At 48.6% G+C, this 20,912-nt stretch overlaps 1 protein-coding gene across 5 annotated transcripts in view; it reads left to right on the top strand.

The window, feature by feature from the left end:
* Window positions 1-20,912, top strand: part of SLC11A2 (solute carrier family 11 member 2) — a 679,758-nt gene that overhangs the window by 592,642 nt on the left and 66,204 nt on the right. For 3 of the 5 annotated variants that reach the window (XM_069653368.1, XM_069653367.1, XM_069653366.1), the window contains exon 15: window positions 3,855-4,008. The exons of the other annotated variants lie outside the window; for them this stretch is intronic. In XM_069653368.1, the coding sequence (XP_069509469.1) occupies window positions 3,855-4,008 (154 nt within the window). The remainder of the gene's footprint in view (window positions 1-3,854; window positions 4,009-20,912) is intronic. 5 annotated transcript variants of the gene reach the window in all.

Genomic DNA, 20,912 nt, shown 5'->3' with positions numbered 1-20,912 from the left:
TGGGTTCGCTCCTGATGTGCAGTCCCGGCTCCTCAACATGCCCTTTGATGGTGAACACCTTTTTGGCAGCAAGGCTGACGAGAGCCTTGAGAGGTTGCAGACCTCCAAAGCTGCAGCGAAGTCGTTGGGCGCTGCAGTTCGCCAACCTCCGCCTTTTCGTCCTAGGGGACAGCAATGGAGGGGAGGTTCCTTTCGCTATTACTCCTTCAGTAAAGCGAGAGGAGCTAGCAGTCAAAGAGGCCATCGTAAGAGTGCCAGAGGTGGAAACAAAGGTACTCGAGGTGCCAAGGCCGCTCGGGCAGTTGCCTCTTTGCCCTCGGGCAACGCCGCACCGCTACCACTCAGTCATGAGGCCAGGTCCCATGGTTCGCCGGATGGGGGAAGGCTGGTGCAGCATCTTGTAGAGTGGCAAGCCATTACTTCAGATGTGTGGGTTCTGGAGATCATAACCCACGGCTACTGTCTTCCTTTTCGGCAGAGGCCTCACGACAATCCACCAGGGAACCTCTCTTTGAAGAGTCCGGATCCACTCCTTTCGCAGGAAATTCAAGCCCTGCTGGAGAAAGGCGCCATAGAACTGGTGCCTGTAGCGGAGAGGAACAAGGGATGGTATTCCCCTTATTTTTTTATTTCAAAGAAAGACTGGGGATTGAGACCCATCATGGACTTGCGCGGTTTGAACAAACTCCTCAGGAAGGACAAGTTCAAGATGGTGACTCTTTCTCAAGTCCTCCAGGCCCTTCAACTTCAGGACTGGTTGGTGTCTCTCGACCTCAAGGATGCTTACTTCCATGTGCCGATCCATCCCAAGCACAAGAAGTACCTGAGGTTCGCGGTTGAGAATCGCACTTTCAGTTTCGGGTCCTGCCGTTCGGATTGACCTCCGCCCCGAGGGTTTTCACCAAGCTCATGGTGGTGGTGGCAGCGCATCTCAGGAAAGGGGGGATTCACGTCTACCCCTACCTGGACGATTGGTTGATCAGGGGGAGCTCTCCCGAGCAAGTCCTGGATCATCTGTCCGTCGCCTGCCACTCCCTTCACAGGCTGGGCTTCTCCTTCAATTTAAAGAAGTCCCATTTGACACCAACGCAGCGGCTCCAGTTCATCAAAGCAGTGCTCGACACGTCCCTGGGGCAGTGTTTTCCTCCTCAGGTGAGGGCTCTTCACATTCAGCAGATGGTGCACAAGTTTCAGTTTGCCCAGAATCTCCCAGCGTCCGAGTTCTTGAAACTGCTCGGCCTCATGGCATCCTGCATTCTTCTGGTACCAGAGGCTCGTCTGCAGATGAGATCTTTGCAGTGGGCACTCAAGCGCCAGTGGTCTCAGTCCTCCGGCAGGCTATCGGACCCTGTTCAGGTGCCGCCCTCGGTAGCCCGGGACCTTCTGTGGTGGGCCGTTCGAGGGCAATCTGATGAAAGGTGCCCCATTTTGGCTGCCCTGGCCGTAGGTGACGATCGTGACGGACACATCCCTCACGGGATGGGGAGCTCATGCCAACGAGCTGACAGTCAGCGGTCGTTGGTCTCCGTCGGAGTCCAGACTCCATATCAATCTGTTGGAGCTGAGGGCCGTCAGTCTAGCCCTGAAGGCTTTTCTGCTGACTGTGCGCGGGAAGAGTGTCCTGATTCTGACGGACAACACGGTGGCCATGCACTACCTCAACAAAAAGGAGGGGGGGGCAGGGTCACTTCCGCTGTGCAGGGAGACGATGCAGCTCGAGTTCTGGGCCATCCAGCAGGAAGTTTCGATCTCGGCAGTTCATCTGGCCGGAGACGACAACGAGACGGCGGACGCTCTGAGCAGGCAGAGCATGATCTCTCACGAGTGGGAGCTGGCTCAGGAGATTCTCCTGGAGATCTTTGCCCTTTGGGGGACTCCTCAAGTGGATCTCTTCGCCTCCAGTGTCAACCAGAAGTGCGAAAGGTTTTGCTGGCGGGAATTTCCTCCAAAAGGAGCCTTAGGAGACGCGTTCGTGGTGGAGTGGTCATTCCCACTGCTGTACGCGTTTCCTCCAGTCCCCGTCATCGAAAGTGTTACAGAGGTTCGGTTCCCGGATGATCCTCATTGCTCCGGCGTGGGCCCGTAGGACGTAGTACCCGGACCTTCTAGACTTGTCCATCTGCCCTCCACGTCGTCTTCCCTACCGAGACGATCTGCTCTCACGGGAGGGGGGTCAGGTTCTCCATCCAGAGGTCAGATCCCTCAATCTTCACGCTTGGCTTCTGAAAGGTTGAGGTATAAGGATTGGGACCTCCCTGAAGACGTGATGGAGGTGTTGCTCTCGGCCAGGTGCCGGCAACAAAGTCTCTATACCGTTGCCGTTGGAGAAAGTTCTGCGACTGGTGCAGAGTTCAGAATGTGGATCCTTTTGAATGCGACATTCCCATGGTTTTGTCTTTTTTGCTTTCTTTGGCCCACAGGGGCTTGCAAGTGGGGACCATTAAAGGTTACCTGGCAGCGCTGTCCATATTTAAGCGCTCGTCTGAAGAGTGTTCCTATTTTAAGATTCCTTTAATTTCACAGTTTTTGAAAGGGCTCACTAATGTGTTCCCTCCGTCACCTTTTTTGGTGCAAGGTTGGGATTTGAACCTTGTTCTTAAGTTTCTTATGGGTGCTCCGTTTGAGCCTTTACATTCTTGCCCTTTGAGGCTGTTGACTCTGAAAACTGTGTTTTTGGTTGCGGTTACTTCAGCTCACAGAGTGAGTGAGTTACAGGCACTTTCAATTAAGCCACCCTTCACTGTGTTTCACAAGGACAGGGTTGTCCTTAGAGTTCGTCCTTCTTTTCTTCCGAAGGTGGTTTCGGATTTTCATTTGAGCCAGAAGGTTGTACTTCCAGCGTTCTATCCTCCTCCACATCCTGGTAAGGAAGAGGAGAGGCTCCATAGGCTTGAGTGGACGATCAACTTTTCATTGGTTACGCTGGGAAGCGTTTAGGACAAGCTGTGACGAAACAGACTTTGTCTCGTTGGATTATTTTAGCTATCTCCGAGTGTTACCGCTTGGCGGGTAAGGACCCTCCGGCTGGCTTGCGGGCCCATTCTACCAGAGGAGTGGCTGCGTCTACTGCCCTGCAGAGGGGAGTTCCTATTCGTCACATCTGTGATGCAGCCACCTGGGCTTCAGTACATACTTTTGTACGTCACTATTCCCTTGATTCCATCAGAGGGAGAGATCTGGCCTTTGGCAAGGCAGTTCTCTATTCCGCAATTTGATTGGGCATGCTAAATTTGTATTCTAAATTCTTTCCCACCTCCTTGCTTGGTACTGCTTTGGGAGTCTGTCATATATATGGAATACGTCGGAGGACCCAATCCCCTCGAAGAACAAGTTACTTTCTTACCTGGTAACGTTCTTTCGATGGGATGGTCCGACGACGTACTCCATATCGCTCCCTCCCTGCCTTCCCTGCTGCAGAATTTCTTTTGCGATTGCAGCTTGCGTTCCGCAAGGCCTTGTGTGTCTGACTGGCAGAAAACTGGTGGCACACGTTCTGGGAAAAAACTATAACTGAGGCTATGGGCGTCGTGCGTCCTACTTATCACATCGGGTGACGGCGCATCGACGTCATCGACGCAGGACGCAGACGCCAAAGATTTCCGAAGTAGCACAGCTGTGGACATTACCTGTCATAGATATGGAATACGTCGTCGGACCATCCCATCAAAAGAACGTTACCAGTTAAGAACGTAACTTGTTCTTTTTATTATTTAAGTCCTTGAGAAAGAGGAAAGTGTGTTGAAAGAAGGCAATTACTATATAAGAAGAAAAGTGTTTAAATTGAAAGTAGCCCCTACTCATTTTGTCCCTTTGTTCTCTGTGTGGTCTTAATATATTGTACCTTCACTTCATAGTGGCTGGAAGATTGCTGGTGGAGTCCTCATCCTGATTGTCTGTTCCATCAACATGTATTTTGTGTATGCATATGTCTCCGCCCTAATGAACATTCCACTCTACGTGGTAGCCGCCATTCTCTCTGTAATGTACCTCTGCTTTGTAGCATATTTGGTAAGTATGTCTTTTATTTGTTTTTTTAGCCAAAGTGTTTTGTTCAGCTTTCATATGTCATGTAGCAGTCCACTCAACTACAACCTTCGCAACAGACTCAGACTCTCTTCCCATTACAAGTTTCACATTACTCTCACCCCATCATCAAACCAAATGGATGGGTATCCCCTTCTTCATGGTCATCGAGGAAGAAACTATTATGAAAACAACGAAGAGTGATGCCTCACGGAACATTAAATTCAATTGAATTGCTTCATATTGAGCGCTCCAGGCAGATAGGAAAAGAAAGGGACGGGTCGGTGTCAACTAGTTAATTCGTAGACAATTCATAATTCTTAGACAATTCATAATTCTAAAACAGTTTCATACATATACCAAAAACATGTACTTGTTGGAATGTGCTCTGTGCACAACCTGCCCTTTAGTGCTGCACAGGCTTTTATGGGAATCTTTGCCTGTTACAGGGGACAAGTTTGTGTTTCTGTGCATAGTTGCAAAATATTCTTTTTGATTTTGCATGAGACCATAATAACTAGATGTGAAGACCAAAAATATATATAATGCATACAGTTAAGCTTACAGACAGCCCTACAGATAAGGGGTGTATCGGCTCCTTTTACTCTCTAAAATTTGGCAAATACTCCCCGAAAATAAAAATGGTGAGTAAAAATACTCCCAATAAAAAATGGGAAAAATACATGTAGAATGTTGTGCCTCTGTGTTCATACTCACAGCTCCATGGATGTGTTTGGACCATTTTTACTCACTAAAACATTATTTTACTCCTAGCTTTAAAAACTAGGGAGTAAAATATTCCCACTTCCAAATCTTTTCAGGAGCACTGCTTACAGATACATTTGGTAAGGAACCGAGAAGGAGGTGGGGGTAGGTGTTCGGATGAAGATCCAAAACTGTGACTCGCACTAAGTGATTTTGCCCTCAGGATTCACTAATCACTTTTTCCACAGTTTGTCTTAATCCAGGGCCTCACTGGCTATGCAATAACTCTGTTATGGGTGCCCCCAATAGCACCTTGAAGTCTGTTTCTCCAAAAGGGTCACCTTTCTTGGTCCTTATGTGTTCACTGGTTGGTGGCAGCTGTTTGTAATGTTTGCACGCTTTTGCAGCCATTTTAGGTCATCGAACAAAGGCTTGATCCCTGATGGATGTAGACATCTGGTGGGACTCTACAACCAGGCTGTGTTTAACTGGTAAGCCTGGAAACAATTGTGTGCCATGCAAGGTCATCGTCTTCATGAGACTCCATATTAGGTACACAGGGCAGCCATGACCCGATCCGGGCGGATATATTAAGGACATTCTAGGATTCACACCTGCATCCATAACCTGTGTGTTTGCCCAGGAAGAAGTCTGGTAAAGTTTGAATGTGGCAACCTTTCCTGATTGGGTGGCTGTTGATTGTTTAAATAGTATTTAATTGGAGTTTGGATGCGCATCCAGCCCCTGGAATTTGTGCAAGAATAGGGGTATCCGCACCATACCTTTGTCAGATGTTGGGGTTTGTCCCGAAGTATCAGGAAGGACTCACCTACTGTAAGCAAGGATCTTCACTCTGACTGCGAAGCACTCCAGACCTCAATCCAGGACCAGAGGAAACCCCACTGCTATTCTCTTCTCTTGACTGTCCAGCATGTCGGAGTTAACTTGCTTCAGCATCACACATCTCTTCAAAATAGCACAGTAGTCCATCTTCTGGCATCTCTCTCTGACTTGAGTGGTAGGGAACAAGACTATCTAGACAAATGACATTTCCCTGCAGTGGACAACCTATCTACTGGTTTCCCCTACTTGCAGGAGTAGTGGTCAGCATGTAAATATCTGGGCAAGCTTGATAACATCAACTTCCCCTTTGCCCCAGGGTTTTGTACTTCCCCCCCATTGTGACTGCAGATTGGTATTGCTCACTTGCGATTGGGTCCTCTTCCTCCCCACTGTTTGCTGTGTGGGAGCAGGTGTGGAGGATTGTGTGGCAATTCAGATTGGCCTGGGCCCTGTCTCCTGATCGTATAAAATTCCTGTCATCCTTCTTGGGTCAGACATCGGTAAAAATGTTGTTTTTGTTACTCTTAAGTTCTTGCTCTATTTTCCCCCGACTTGAGGAGTGCGTTCTGGTGCTACCCGTGAGCACATCGTTTAGGTGGTCATAAAATGCTTATATGCCCTACAAGCTCTGGTCGCAATCTGCTTGGGGTTTTGTGTAGCCGGCTTATGCTTTTCCCTGGCTCTTGATCCCTTTGCAGACCTGCAGAATGCACTACCATCTTGGGGAAATGATCCTGAGGTGCCACTTTCATTGTGTGGAAAATAATCTGTGGGTGTCCTGGTTTGTAAAATGTGTCCTTTCCTCCATGACTCCCCTCTGGCTCGGGCCACCACTGGGAACCATGAATCAACAGTCTCCTTCACTAGTTAACACCACTCTGTTAATGACTTAACAACAAACTTGGTCAACATTGCAGACTCTGTTAAGGCGGCTTTATTAATGCTTCTCGACCACTCAACAGCATTTTATCTTGTTGATCATACCTTGCTGCTCGAGCATTTGGAAACTATTGTGAATTGTTCCTAACCTGCTCTATTCTGGATGGCATCTTTCTTGGGGCCAAGGATGGCTAGAGTGGCCCCCGAGGACGTTCAGGCACCTCTAGAATGGTTGACTTGTGGAGTTCCTCAAGGGGCATGTCTCTCTCCGTCTTTGTTCAATCTGTACACCTGCCCACTCTTTAACCTCCTGGAAAGCGTTGGCGGTAAATATACCAACTATGCCAATGACAACCAGGTGGTCTTTGAGCTGGCAGATGACTAAGAGAGGGATACACAGTTAATTCATCAAGCATGCAGCATGATTCATGGATGGATGAACACCAACTCCCTGGCTTTAAATAGCAGCAAGACCGAATTCATGGTGGTAGGCTCCAGTCAACATTAGAGATAGTTAGAGGCCAGGTACAGCCAATTAGAAATAGCTGATTGTGTCTTTCAAGTGAGCCCTTGGGTGAAAATACTTGTAGTACATTTGGACTCAAACCTAAACATGAAAAAACTTGTGATGCACCTCAAAGCCTCCTGTGCCTACACAACAAAATTAATTAGGCAGATCAAACCTTACCTATCATCTGGCAACATATCTATGGTGGCCACAGCCCTTGTGAACTACAGAATAGACTATTGTAATAGTCTCCTCGTAGGCACCTCCAAGAATAACTTGAAGATGCAACAGGTGGCCAAAAATGGGGCTGTTAGTGCGGCATGTGGACTGGCAAGAACTGACCATGTTACTCGGGCTCGGAGATCTTTACATTGGTTGCCAGTCCACCATTGCATCTTTTACAAAATGCTAGCACACGGGCGAGTACCGGTCTGAGTACCGCTTACCCGCACTACCCGCTGTTCCTGTCCACTGAAGACTTTTGAAGTTGGTCTACGTCTCCACGTTTCTATCAAGAGCGAATCTCTGTTTGTTCTGGCTGTTTGTTCTGGACTCTCCACTGCCAGTTTTGCCTAGCCGAGGCTGGGTTCACCAACTCCGCCCCCAGCACGGCGATTGGCCGCGGGAGGAGCCACTCACCCTTACAAAGTAGCAGCGCGCGCGCACACGGGCGAGTACCGGTCTGAGTACCGCTTACCCGCACTACCCGCTGTTCCTGTCCACTGAAGACTTTTGAAGTTGGTCTACGTCTCCACGTTTCTATCAAGGTGACGCACTGACTTGATCAAGTCAAACTCTATTGACTTACAAACACTGCCTAAGTGAAAGTGACAGCGTGTTTTTTGTTTGTTTCAGAGCGAATCTCTGTTTGTTCTGGCTGTTTGTTCTGGACTCTCCACTGCCAGTTTTGCCTAGCCGAGGCTGGGTTCACCAACTCCGCCCCCAGCACGGCGATTGGCCGCGGGAGGAGCCACTCACCCTTACAAAGTAGCCGCGCACGCGCACAGCGCGCGCGCACACGGGCGAGTACCGGTCTGAGTACCGCTTACCCGCTGTGACGGTGGAGGTGGCTCCTTTTATTAATTTTCTAGAAAAGTAAGTGCCTCCTAAGACCAGCCTTCATCCTTCGATTCTTCTTTTCTTCTTTTTATTGTTGCCCAGTGTTGCCCTCTGGTCTAAGATTCTCCTTGTGGCCGTTGATCCAGCACAGGCTTGTGTGCCTGGGAGTGTGTGAGCCATGTCAAAGCGTAGACAGGTTTACTCTTTAAAATCTGACATGCCTCCCATGTTAACTACTAGCCACAGCCCCATTGGCAACCCGTCCACTGCACCCAAAAATGTGTCTTCTCATAAATCCATTGTGTTGACTCCATGTCCTCGACCCACGAAAGACCCGAGCACATTGTTATTTAAACCGTCCTCCTTATCCACACCGAAAATCAACGTTCAGTTGAAGTCACAGGCCTTTCAGCCACATAAATTAAACCTTAGCTCTGGCCTACCAATACAACGTCCGTTTAATAGGCCCACTGCGGGACTAATGGCATTTGGTGAACTATCCGATAACACCATGTTAAACTCACCTTGCCAACAACACCCGCAATTGGTTGTAAGCTCTGTTGACTCTATATCACCTGACTACACCGCTGATTCCCCAGACAACCAAGAGGTTTCTCTGTATGCAAGTCAGTGCGAATCTCCAATACCGATTCGCATTTCTCATAATCCACTTCATAGTTCATACACTGATCCCCCATCCCTTGACCACTCCATATCTGCCATTTCTTATGTACATCCAACCCCGCGGCGCCCCACAATACAATCAAAGTGTGAGCCCGCTGATATCCATCCATACCTATTACAAACCACCCTGGCAGCAATTAACACAACCTTATTGTCTATGTTCAAACTCTTTGAAGCCCTGGATGCCAAAATAACAAAACAAGAATCAAAGTTGGATGATTTATTAGCATGGACTAAACAAGCTAACCAGATTCCCCATGCTTTTCTCCCTGCAGGCCCTGGCATACCGTGCATTGATTTAACTAAGAACACAATTGCATCGAGGCCACCTCTACTGTGCATTCCAACTTATTCTGTGTTGCCTGCAGTTCCTCACATTATTACAACAAGCCCTTTAAAACAGCCCCTTACTCGCATGTCCCCAATAGATAACTCATGGGACAGTGTGCAAGAATCAACTGAGAATGCTTGTGTGACGACCACTGAGAATAACTTAAATCCTCCTCTCGTGCCTGTACCAAATATTATGCACGGCCCAGTCCCTGGCCCTGATCCAAAAATTAAAAATACCAGAGCTACCACTAAACAACAACCACACAAGAAAAGGAAAACCAAAAACATGCCAATACCGCGAATGACTAAAGCATCATTAAATGCTTTTTTTCAAGAAAATCACCATTCCAAGTGCTGTTGCTCTACCTGTTCCAACTAGCCTGACATCGTACCCCAATGATCAAGCCCCTCCTGCCATCATTGAAGCCTATGAACCACTGGATGCTTTGGTCAATGCATTTAGTGCTGACTCACACATCAAACATCATGACCTAGTGATACCTAAGCAGCCAATTCCCAAGATGGACAATGTGCCATCTGTGACCAAATCCATTGAATCCGAATGCCAAAGATCCCTGATCTTGAAGGAAATGCGAAAGGCGTTCGATGCTTATATGGATGAGCGTAACCATGGGCCACCCCAACAATTAACGAAGTCAACCACTGATATTTCATCAAAATCAGTATCTTGGTCTTCTCCGGCTCAACAAGCAAAATCAACAAATTTTGCGACCCACGATGCAACGCACGTCCCTATACGCCCTTCGTGCCTGACTCCCTTGACTTCAAAATACATCCCGGAACGCCATACACACACACGCTTTGCTAATGGCTTGAAGCCCAATAAAAATATCCTTTCAAGGCACTCAATCTCTAAGGCCTCTACTTGTCATACCCTGATTTTGCAGTGCCGTGAAGGTGATTATCCAATCTACAATCTAAACAGACAAAGTGTACTTAATATCTTTAGTGATGCCCGAGAATTAGAAGACTTGACATCCCAGGACATCGCTCAAGTGGAATATTTGAATGACGAAACCACAGCTATTGTAAGGCTTTGGATTCCTTCAGGCATTGTTTTGAACACGATTTGGCTAGCCAAGAGGACCCTTTTTAACAAAGGATTCTTATTGGCGCAAGACCCAGCCCGTTTAAAAGAATGTGTTGAGGATCCTTCACACCACTTACCACAAATATATCACAGTCCTGGTGATGACCTTCAATCTCCTAATTATTAACCACCAACTGTACCCCAATCTCATGTCATTAAAATAGCCTCTTGGAATACCCGAGGCCACACTCATTTGCACACTTCTGTACAATCCTTGTCGGACTATGCTATAATTGCACTGCAGGAGACCTGGTATCTGGTCCCCCCTACATGGGACAACTTTGATGTTATTTTGTTACCAGCAAAGATGGGACTACGTGGTCGCCCTTCATCGGGCTTAATGGTTGCAGTCAATAAAAAACTTGGCCTTAAAATTGAGGCGTGGTCAAATGTTAATATTTTTTTGCAATTAGTAAAGATCACCCATTGTGACCACACCATAGCCCTTATTAACATCTATCGTAATCCGGCAGGTTTATCTGACATAGCCTTCTTTGCGGGGTTAATGGTCTTGCTAGATGAAATTTCAGCAACTCCTGGTAGCATCGACACTCTGATTATGGGCGATTTAAATATGGACTGCTTATCCCCTGGTAACCAAAACCAGACAAGGGCCTTATCTACCTGGTTCCATCTTATGCATGAGCGTAACATGCGTGTAATCAATGGCTCAGTAGAATGTGACATTCCCCCGAAACCTACATGGCAACGGGGTCAGAGTCAAAGTATCATTGATTACATGTACATTGACCAATCTATGTTTAGTAGTGTTATTTCATTTGAAATAATTGCACAAGCTGCAAGTGATCATCAGCTTCTTTCTTTACATCTTAATTGGGCAGGTACCCCCCCCATTAAACAATGGATGACCCAACATCTAACGGTTACCAACGCAAAAAACCGACTAAAATGGTCTGAGAAAACCCTTACACAGTTCTCAAATGCACTATTTGCAGTTGATAACTCATATGATTTAATTGAGTATACCGATCTTCTAGAACCATATCGGAATACAATTGTACCAAATCCAAAGATAAAAAAACATAAACACCTTTATGATTCGGTAATTAAAGCACGCAGGGCCGAATATCGCAAAGAAAGGAGACTCATTTTGAAGTTAAACTATACTGACACTCATAGTGCATTAAGATCTGCTAAGTGTAAATATTCGAATTGGATTCGTGGACGTCGAGCATGGATGTTTCAACAAGATAGCGAAGCCATGCTGCGCTCAATCGAGTCCAAGAACTCGGCCGAAACATAGCGCCTTCTTAATTCGAATTCTAACCCATCACAGGCATATGCCCAAACTGGTGTGGCTACCGAAGCTGCTTGGATCGCACACTTCTCAGTTTTATACTGTGATCCGCTTTTTGATCATAATGCATATAAGCCTCAACCTAAAGCTCAGTGGAATCTAACCTGCTCCCCGGCACTACTGGAAGAGATGATCATAAAGCTGAGCTCTTCTCGTGCCGCTGGACCTGACGGTCTACCCAATGCCATCTTGAAAGAAAACCCGAGGCTCTGGGCAAAAAACCTTCATGCTATTTTTTTACGAAATCATGAAACACCGTATTTTGCCAACTTCGTGGCTATGCTCGGTCATAGTCCCGATTTATAAGAAGGGTGATCGTGCTGACCCTTGTAATTACCGCCCCATTGCCCTTCTGGACGTCCCGGGCAAACTTTTTGCTAAATTGGTTCTAAATGAATTTAATCTCTGGACAGACCTCGCTGCCAAGCGAGATCGGCAACAAACGGGATTTGTAGCAGGTATGGGTACCTGTATAAATTTGTTGACTCTAAATGTAATAAAAGCCCATAGTCAGTTCCACAATCCATTTACTTTGCATTTATTGATCTACATGCTGCCTTTGACTCTATCTCACGTGCCCTGCTTATGAAGAAACTAACAAGAGACAATTGCCCCCCAGATCTTCATGACATTATCCACGCATTTCATGCAGCCACTTCGATTCGTGTAAGGCTCACTTTAGATGGCTTGTTGTCTGCCCCAATTAAGACAGCCCGGGGCCTAAAGCAAGGCTGCTTATTAGCTGCAGCAATTTTTAACTATTTCATCCATGACCTAACTTCAATTTTTCAACAGATCGCCTCCGATGCTCCTGTCCTTAAAGGACAAAAAGTTACTAACTTAAACTATGCGGATGATATAGTCCTCATCTCAAAAACGCCTCGGGGCTTACAGAACCTCATTGATGCCTTAAATGTGTATCTAACTGAGCATCAACTGATAATCAACACTAAAAAAACCCAGATTGTAGTTTACAAGGCAAATCGACTACATAAATTCAATCCCGGGTGGTCATTTAACTGTACTCCTTTAGAAATCGCACAGTCATATACATATCTGGGTTGTGAATTTAGTGGCTCGGCCAAACCGCACCAACATATTATTCGCATGGAGGCAAAATTGGTTTCAGCAATTTCGCAATCTAAAATCATCCTGCACAAATTCGGTAAATTTACAATTCAACCAGTAATAACTTACTGGTCAATGAAAGCAATCCCTTCTATTCTGTATGGAGCTGAAACCCTAATGAATTTCAACCGCGTGAGCCTGGAGAGCTTTGAGGGAAAGTTTTGGAGGGCCGTGCTCAACCTCCCGCATTGTGTTCCAAGTGCTTGGTTGCGATATGAAGTAGGTCTTGTTTCCATACACGCGATCTATACTTGGCGATGTTGTATGTTATTTCGTAAATGTCTTATGGCAAATCAAAAAATGAATATGTTATCTGTAATAGGTGCCTATATGCTAACAACCGATAAGAACTTTGTAAAATTGTGGATTAATCTGTGTTTGGAAGCATTAGCATCTGCTAACATTTCAATTTACAAATTGATAGCCAATCCTGTAGGTTCCAAAACAGCATTTTACAATCTAGATTGGTCAAACACCATCGATAATTGTCAAAAGTATCGTCAACCATGTAAGTTTCGCTTTTGGCCCAAAGCTATGAAATGCCCCGAATCTTATCTTCTAAAATTCCCTTCTGTTAAACTAAGAGCAGGCTTCTTGAGAGCGCGATTCGATTTATGGCCTACTTACCAGGTTCAGGCAAGGCGAAACCTCCGATCGCGAGCTCTGCAAGCATGTCGATTCTGTATGCAAAATAACACAATCGAATCATTAGAACACTTAGTTTGTCACTGTCCCAAATTGAATGCTCGAAGGTCAATACATTTTTTGAAAGTTTTGCCTTGCATAGAAACTGTTAATCAAGATATGAGATGGACCTTCTTATTATGCTCTAATATTTATCTAGTGCAGATTGCACTAACCAACTTTTTACTATCTTTATGCTTAGAAAAGAGTTAAATGAGATGTAATTAAAGTCTCAAGCAGCTTGAAATCTAAAAGTTAAGGAAACAAGGACATTCCTCCTTTCCTTTTTTAATCTTATTTTATAATGTCAATGAAGTATTCATCTCTGAAGTTTATCTAATCTGTTTGAATTTTTATTCTATTATGTACTAGTTAAATGTCTGTATATTTGTTAGATGATGGGCAACAACAGTTGTGCTGCTTGAGTCTGTACATCCTATCACGAAATTTTCTAAAATTGAGTAATTTTTTATGACTTTAAATCAAATTTTATGTTCGTGTATTGAAAAGTTGTTTCAACAGCTAAATCAATAAAAAAAAAAAAAAATGTCTGGCAGGGAAGCACCTGTATACCTTTTGAAGAGGCTTCGGCCACATATTCTCTTCCCTCAAACGGCCTTGATAAATTACTTCAGCCAAGACACAAACTTAAGAACTTTGGAGGCACTAACTTCGACACCTCTGCCCCAAGCCTTCGGGATTCTGTTCCACTGGAATTGAGAACTATCCCAGGCCTCTCTAGCTTTAAAAAAAAGCTATAAAGGCCTTTCTTTTCAACTCCTATGATTAGACTCCTTTTGTTGGATCTTATGAGTAACCTGGATCATCTGATGCTTACATAACTGTGACCCTGACTCCCCGATTTTATGTTTGTGCATTCTGTCTCCTGTTATTCGTGTGCACTGAGGCCTAGGTGCGTGCTGCGCTCTATAAAAATGACTTAATAATAATAATAATGGCTCAGTTGAGTACTCCCCATCGCTTTAGGGGTCCAGGTTTTACCATAAGGGAGAATTTAAGGATTCTCGAATTACTGCCTCAAGGGGATCCATGACGGAGCAAGTGGCACATTCTGGACCCCAGGATAAGACTGGAAAACCTTTCACAGTTCATAGATGTTTCGATATAGAACTCATCCCCAGATTTACGTGGATTATTTTAAATTGTTTCTTAATGGATGTGAGGTTGAAAGTCCTAAACTGTAAAGGTACTTTTGGCAAGAGGACATTTTTGCTTTTTTTCTCACTGGTGAACATACCTTTTTCCTGGTTAATTTTGCATCCATGGCCCGATCTATGTCATAACTCTGTGCTGGCTCTCTTGGGCCTAGGTATTTCAGAATTAGGATGCCCCTAAGGCAAACAGTTCGGTACATGTAACTTTGGCCATTTGCCTTTGTCAGCTTCACCGGCTGGTGACAGATGTTTACCAAATTTGCATACTAGTACAGCTTGCCCGAGGGATAGTTTTGTTTTAAACTGCTATTTTAGGTTACAGTACAGAGTCACACAGTGGAACCTTATTTCCGATGAGTGGATGGGACACAGATGTGCCATTTAGAGTCATTGCTTCTACCTGTCTTGGAAGGCTGAGGAGTGCTGACCCGGGACCAGATCTGGCCAGATAAAGGAATGGTGCCTGGACTCCAGTGGAATCCACATGTTTGGTGACATTCTGTGATGAATCCCAGGAATGTTTAAATGTGACAACCCTCAGTGGTGGAGTGCCCACCTAAAACATTAGTGATGGTTGGTGTAATGCACCCCTCTGAGTGTGCACTCTGCTCTCAATTTTCCTATTTAACCTGGGGATCTGCTTTCTTGCTTCCCCGAAGTCAAACCATTAAGCCTGAAGAGGACATTCTGCCAAACTGCCTTTGAGTCAAGAAGAAGCTGAAACAAAGGGGATCGTAGGGAATTGGTGCTGCTGGATCTTGCTTAGACCTGTTTTGATTGCAAAGTTCTGTCAGTGTCTGAGGACACTGGACTTCTCAGGTGAACTGCGGAACTTGCACACTCTTGCCCCGATTCAGCAGGAATATTTGGACTTCTGCTTGGGCCCTGTGTGGACCTGACATGGAGAGGCACGAGCACTGTACACTCAAACTGGTAACTGGCAGCACCAGCTACCTGTTAGAAAAGCAAAGCAACCAAGAGCCTTGTAGGACTTGTGGCTCCAAGGAGTCGCTGTCTTACTGGAACTGCAGCTGCTGAGCACCATCTGCACCTCCACGTACCCGGGCCCATACCTGGGGTCACCAGCACATCTGCACCATACCGTAGCTTCTCCAGACCAGCACCTTCTCCAGTGGATAATCTATGGACCTACTTGTCTGCAGGAACTCTTTGTTACCCCTGGAATCGTTACTTGCTGTGTAGAGCGGGATTTGCACTGTTACCTTTTTGACTTTCTGACGTTACAAAGGCTTAACAGCCAGCTGTCCGGAACCAACCATGGTTTGCCCACTGTGGCTATAAGGCTATGATATTGAATCTTCTCTTTAACCTTCAGGGGAAAAGAGGTACCGCAGCATCAGTACCAATATCTCACTCAGCCAGTTAGAAGCCAGTCCGTCTCTTCGATTCATTTCTATAAAAGATTGGTTCCCAGTTTAGTGGACACAGATCCTGAGGTGCCCATTTGGTACTGAAAGCCAATCCTGGTACCCAAAGTATACGATTGACATTGGATATTGCTAGCAGCCCTACGTGATAGGGATCACAAACTTTGAGCACCAAAAATGCTCTTTCTCCTGCATGGGATCTGGCATGGATTCACATGCTCATGAATATTCCCAGTCGTCAGGCTGGGAATCCTCGGTAAAGAAAAAATCAGTTTCAGTTTCATTTCTGAACTGTCTTTCTACTAGTAACCAATCACTGGTCTCTGGGTCATACTGTCCGCAGCCAATGACTGCCCTCTACCTAAGCCCCTCCTCTGGCAGCCATCTTCAGATTTTTACCGCACATTCAAGTGTTGGGAGTCCTCGTGCTGTAGCTCTCAAGCTTTTACTGCGTTTTGCGTTTTTTTGAAGAGTTTACTCTTATATTTTCAGTCAATCGAGCCTCAAGCTCCACCGTCTTCACTTCCGATCAACAGGGATCCGTTCTCAGAATTTTCTACGCTCCTCAAGGGCATTTTTTTGTTGTGTTTCCACTTCTCGGAGGATTCCAGAAGATCTTTGAGGCCTACCCTGCGTGGACATGGCCCAGGACAAGGGAAGCATGACGCCTGTTGGAGCCAAGCTGTTCAGGAGCTGTCCTGGATGCGGGCTTCAGAACGTCTTTGAGGATGAGCACTTTCGGTGCCTCTACTGCCTTCACAACGACAAATCGCACGTGGAGAAGGACTGTGCGTTTTGTAAGAACATGACCGAACGGACGATGAAGGATCGCTGTATTCGACTCGCTAACTGGCTGGAGGGGAAGAGCCCAGCAGCGGGTGAGAAGAGGAAGAAATACGAGCGGTCTTCTAAGACCTTTGAGGGTGCTCTACGGCACCAGGAGCGCCAATCGGTTGGGCTCCTCGGCTGCCAGACAGGGTGCATTATCACTGATGCCATCAACCACGAGCCAACACTCTGGCTCGGGGAAGAGGAAATCGGAGAACCCGGTTAAGCTTCGGGAGAAGTCCCGGTCGATCCCGACATATTCAGCTGAGGGGGAGCGAGGCGGTGTCCCTCCCCCCAAGGTGAAGGCCTCAGGCACGGCCAGGGTCGCGAAGGCCCTGATTCACCCGGCTAAGGCCTCGATTGAGGGAGTCGTGGCGGCCCTGGCGAAACCCGTGGAGGCTTCCCCAGTGGAGACGACTTCAGGGGCTAGAGTATCCCTGCCACCCTGGAGGGAATCATCTTTTTTGCCTATCGAGAAGACCCCTGTGAAACCCCGGCAGGAGAAAAAAGGGGGGGCGTGATAGCCTCAACGGACACGGATACCACCTCCTGAGGATGAGTTGGCGAACGTTCAAAGCATCCTGGACAAGAAGTTTGAGGAATCCAGGGCCCACAGGAAGGAGCCCGACGAGGCCGACGAGGAGAGCAACAAGTGGGCCGACGAGGACGATAGGACCGCGGAGGACCCCGCGCCCCATCCGTCGGTCCCGTTGCAGCCGGTACCCTTACCGCCTGACAACTCTGGAGCTATCCTGATGGCGATACAGAACCTGTGCACGGAGATGAGGACAAGGATGCCTTTACCCCCCACCGACGACCCAGTGGGGCCTGGTCCGTCGGGGAGTCTGCCTAACAAGCGGAGACAAGTCCATCCTCCTCCCCCCTTCCAGCCTTCACCCCCATACCCACCTCCGAGGGATGAGACAGGAACGGAGACGGCAACGACGGTGATGGATGACGACGGTGGTGACGACGGAATGGACCTCCCTCCACCACCTCTTCGGGCCCCCCGACCCCCGGCTAAATTGGCTCCTTCCACGCCATGATCGCCAGGGCATCTGAGCTCTTCCAGCTCTGCCCCGAAGAACAGAAGAAGGAAGGTTTCCTCTACCAACAGGGGAGGCCATGAGGAAGACTGTCCTCTCAATCCCGTTACTGGATGACATTTGGGACGAGAGGCTGGCGCTCCTGAAGAATCCGTCCACGGCTCCTGCTAGGAGGGACCGGTACGAGAAGAAGTACCGGGTCCCGGGCTCCGCCCCTATGTGTCTCAGGGCACAGCCGTCCCCGGATTCGGTGGTCTCCGCGGCGGCCAAGATGAAAGCGGCGGGGCGACGGCGTCAACTTCAACATCCCCACCGGACAGCGAGGGGAAGAAGCTGGATGCCATGGGACGACGGGTCATCTCGGCGGCGGTGACGACGATCAAAGCGGCCAACGCCCTCGCGATTGTGGCATGCTACGGCACAGAGCTGTGGTTCAAGATCGCTCCCTTGCTAGACTTCCTCCCGGACGACAAGAGGACTGAGGCCCTGGACATCCTACAGGAAGGCGAGGTGGCTTCGGACCATGCCATCACAGTGGCCACGGACATCGTGACACCGGCTTTCGTCAGATGGGCAACAGCGTTTGCCTTCGCCGGCGCAGTTGGCTCAAGGCCACCGACCTCTGTCAGGACGTGCAGATCAGGGTACTGGACATGCCCTTCGACAGGAACAACCTGTTCGGCAACACAGTGGACGAATCACTGCAGGCCATCAAGGTGGAAACCGAGACGGCTCGGGCCTTGGGCGTTCTTCAACAGCGACAGCTGTCCTTTCGGAGCTCCGGAGGCAACAAGTTGCCTCCAAAGGATTCGGTGGCGGTTCCTCCTCGTAACACCAAGCAGCCCGCTCCTCGTTGCAGGAGGCCTACAAAGGAAGCGGTAAGACAGGAAGATCCCGTCGGCAGCAGCAAGTCCGCGGCGAAACAGGACTGAACCGACCGTGGTGTCGGGGCCCCTACCGAAGCACCCCAGTGGGAGGCCGGCTGGCAAAATTCGTCAGCGTGTGAGAGTCCATCGTCACAGGCCGTTGGGTGCTCGATGACCTGACCCTCGGGCACACCCTGGAATTCCGAAAGAGGTGTCCCCGAGTTCCACCTGTGGCAAGAAAAGAAAACCACGTCCCACAACTACTTCTGGAGGTACGAGCGATGTTAAAGGGAGCCATAGAACTCGTCCCAAAGAGGCTCCGGGACTCCGGAGTGTACTCGCGATACTTCCTTATCCGAAAGAAGACCGGCGGGTGGCGAACCATCCTGGACCTTCGTCGTCTAAACAAGTACATCAAGTCCCAGAAGTTCCGGATGGTCACCCTCCAGCATGTGCTGGGACAGCTGGAGGAAGGCGACTTCTGATTGTCACTGGACTTGGACTACTTCCACATCCCCATCCTAAAGGGACATCGAAAATTCCTACGATTTGTGGTCCAAGGGCGACACTATCAGTTCAAGGCCCTTCCCTTCGGATTGAAGTCGGCGCCCAGGGTGTTCACCAAGTGGCTAGCACCAGTGGCGGCCTGGCTGCGCCTGCAGGGGATCCACGTCTACCCCTACCTGGACGATTGGCTCATCCGAACAAGGTCAAGAGAACTTGCCGTCAATCACACAGCGAAGACGTCCAACTTCTCACGGATTTGGGATTCTCGATCGACTTCGCGAAATCCCACCTGGTACCATCGCCCTGTTCCGTGGAGCCATGCTCGACACAGTGGCGTGATTGGCTTCACCGTCGGAGGAAAGGACGAAAGCCATCTTGGGCAAGGTACAAAGGCTGTTGACCATGGGCGTGGCCAGGGTGAGGTCCATCAAGTCCCTACTAGGCATGATGTCCTCGTGCATCTACCTCGTGCACCTATGCAGTCTGCGGATGCAACCCCTACAGGAGTTCCTCAACGCCCGTTGGATGCAAGCAGCGGGCAGCTTCGAAGACAGGATCTCTCTCAACGAGACTTTCCGACAGGCGATCTGGTGGTGGGGCAACCACGCGCACCTAGCGGCGGGCATGGACTTCCAGACTGCGGCGCATCAGGAAACAGTGACGACGGACGCCTCCCTGGAGGAGAGATCACTACACATCAATGTCCTGGAGCTCCGAGCCATGTTCTAGGCCCTCAGGTCATTCCTCGCATCCCTCAAGGGGCAAGGTGGTAAGGATCTTCACTGACAACACCACCACGATGTTCTACATCCGGAAGCAGGGGGGCACCAGTTCCCAAGCCCTATCCAAGGAAGCGCAGCACCTGTGGCACTGGGCCATCGCCCACGGGATGTTCCTGGTACCCTTCCACCTGGCAGGAATAAAGAACACCATCGCTGACTCGCTCAGCAGGGAGCTACACTCGTGCCACGAGTAGGAACTTCGGCAGGATCAGGTGGATCTCCTATTCCGATGATGGGGCATTCCCCAGATAGACTTATTTGCGACAGCAACGAACGCCAAGTGCCGGAGGTTCGCCAGCAGGTTTCCCCTGCTGGGGAGCATGGGCAATGCCTTCTCATTCCCCTGGGATGGCCTGTTCCTGTATGTGTTCCCCCCCCCATTGCCATTGCTGCTACGACTCATCAGTCAACTCAAACGGTCCCGGTGCAGGATGATCCTCGTCACACCGGCGTGGCCGAGGCAGATCTGGTTCCCGGACCTTCTGGATATGTCAGCGTACCCTCTGGTCAAACTTCCGACAGACGCGGATCTTCTCGCCAGGGAAAGAGGCGCCATCCTCCATCATGACCCAGGATCGTTGAACCTGCAGGCCTGGCTCCTGCAGCACTAGAGTTTGGAGGGTACGATATCCCAGCAGACTGCAAGGAGGTACTTGCAAAGACCAGGGCGTCCTCGACTCTCAAGTGCTATGGACACAAATGGAAGACGTTCCCCCGTCTGGTGCCGTGCACAGAAGATTAACCCTCTATGGATTACGGCCCCTCAAGTGCTGCCGTACTTGCTATCGCTGGCCAAGGGGGGCTGGCACATGCCTCCATCGAGATCCATCTGGCGGCTATCTCCCGCTACACCAGAACTCCGGGACGATCATCTCTGTGGTCCTATCGCCTGGTGAAGGAATTCATGAAAGGACTGTTCCAATCGTTCCCGCCGGTGAAGGCCCCGGCTCCAGCGTGGGAGCTCAGCGTGGTGCTGGCCAGACTCATGGGGCCGCCATTCGAGCCTCTACGTTCGGCACCGTTGAAGTTCTTGTCGTGGAAGACT

Source organism: Ambystoma mexicanum, chromosome 3q (assembly GCF_040938575.1).
Source record: "Ambystoma mexicanum isolate Mex_15411 chromosome 3q, UKY_AmexF1_1, whole genome shotgun sequence".
Lineage (NCBI taxonomy): Eukaryota > Metazoa > Chordata > Amphibia > Caudata > Ambystomatidae > Ambystoma > Ambystoma mexicanum.
Note: the sequence above shows the minus strand (reverse complement) of the source record. Positions and strands in the feature narration are given on the sequence as shown.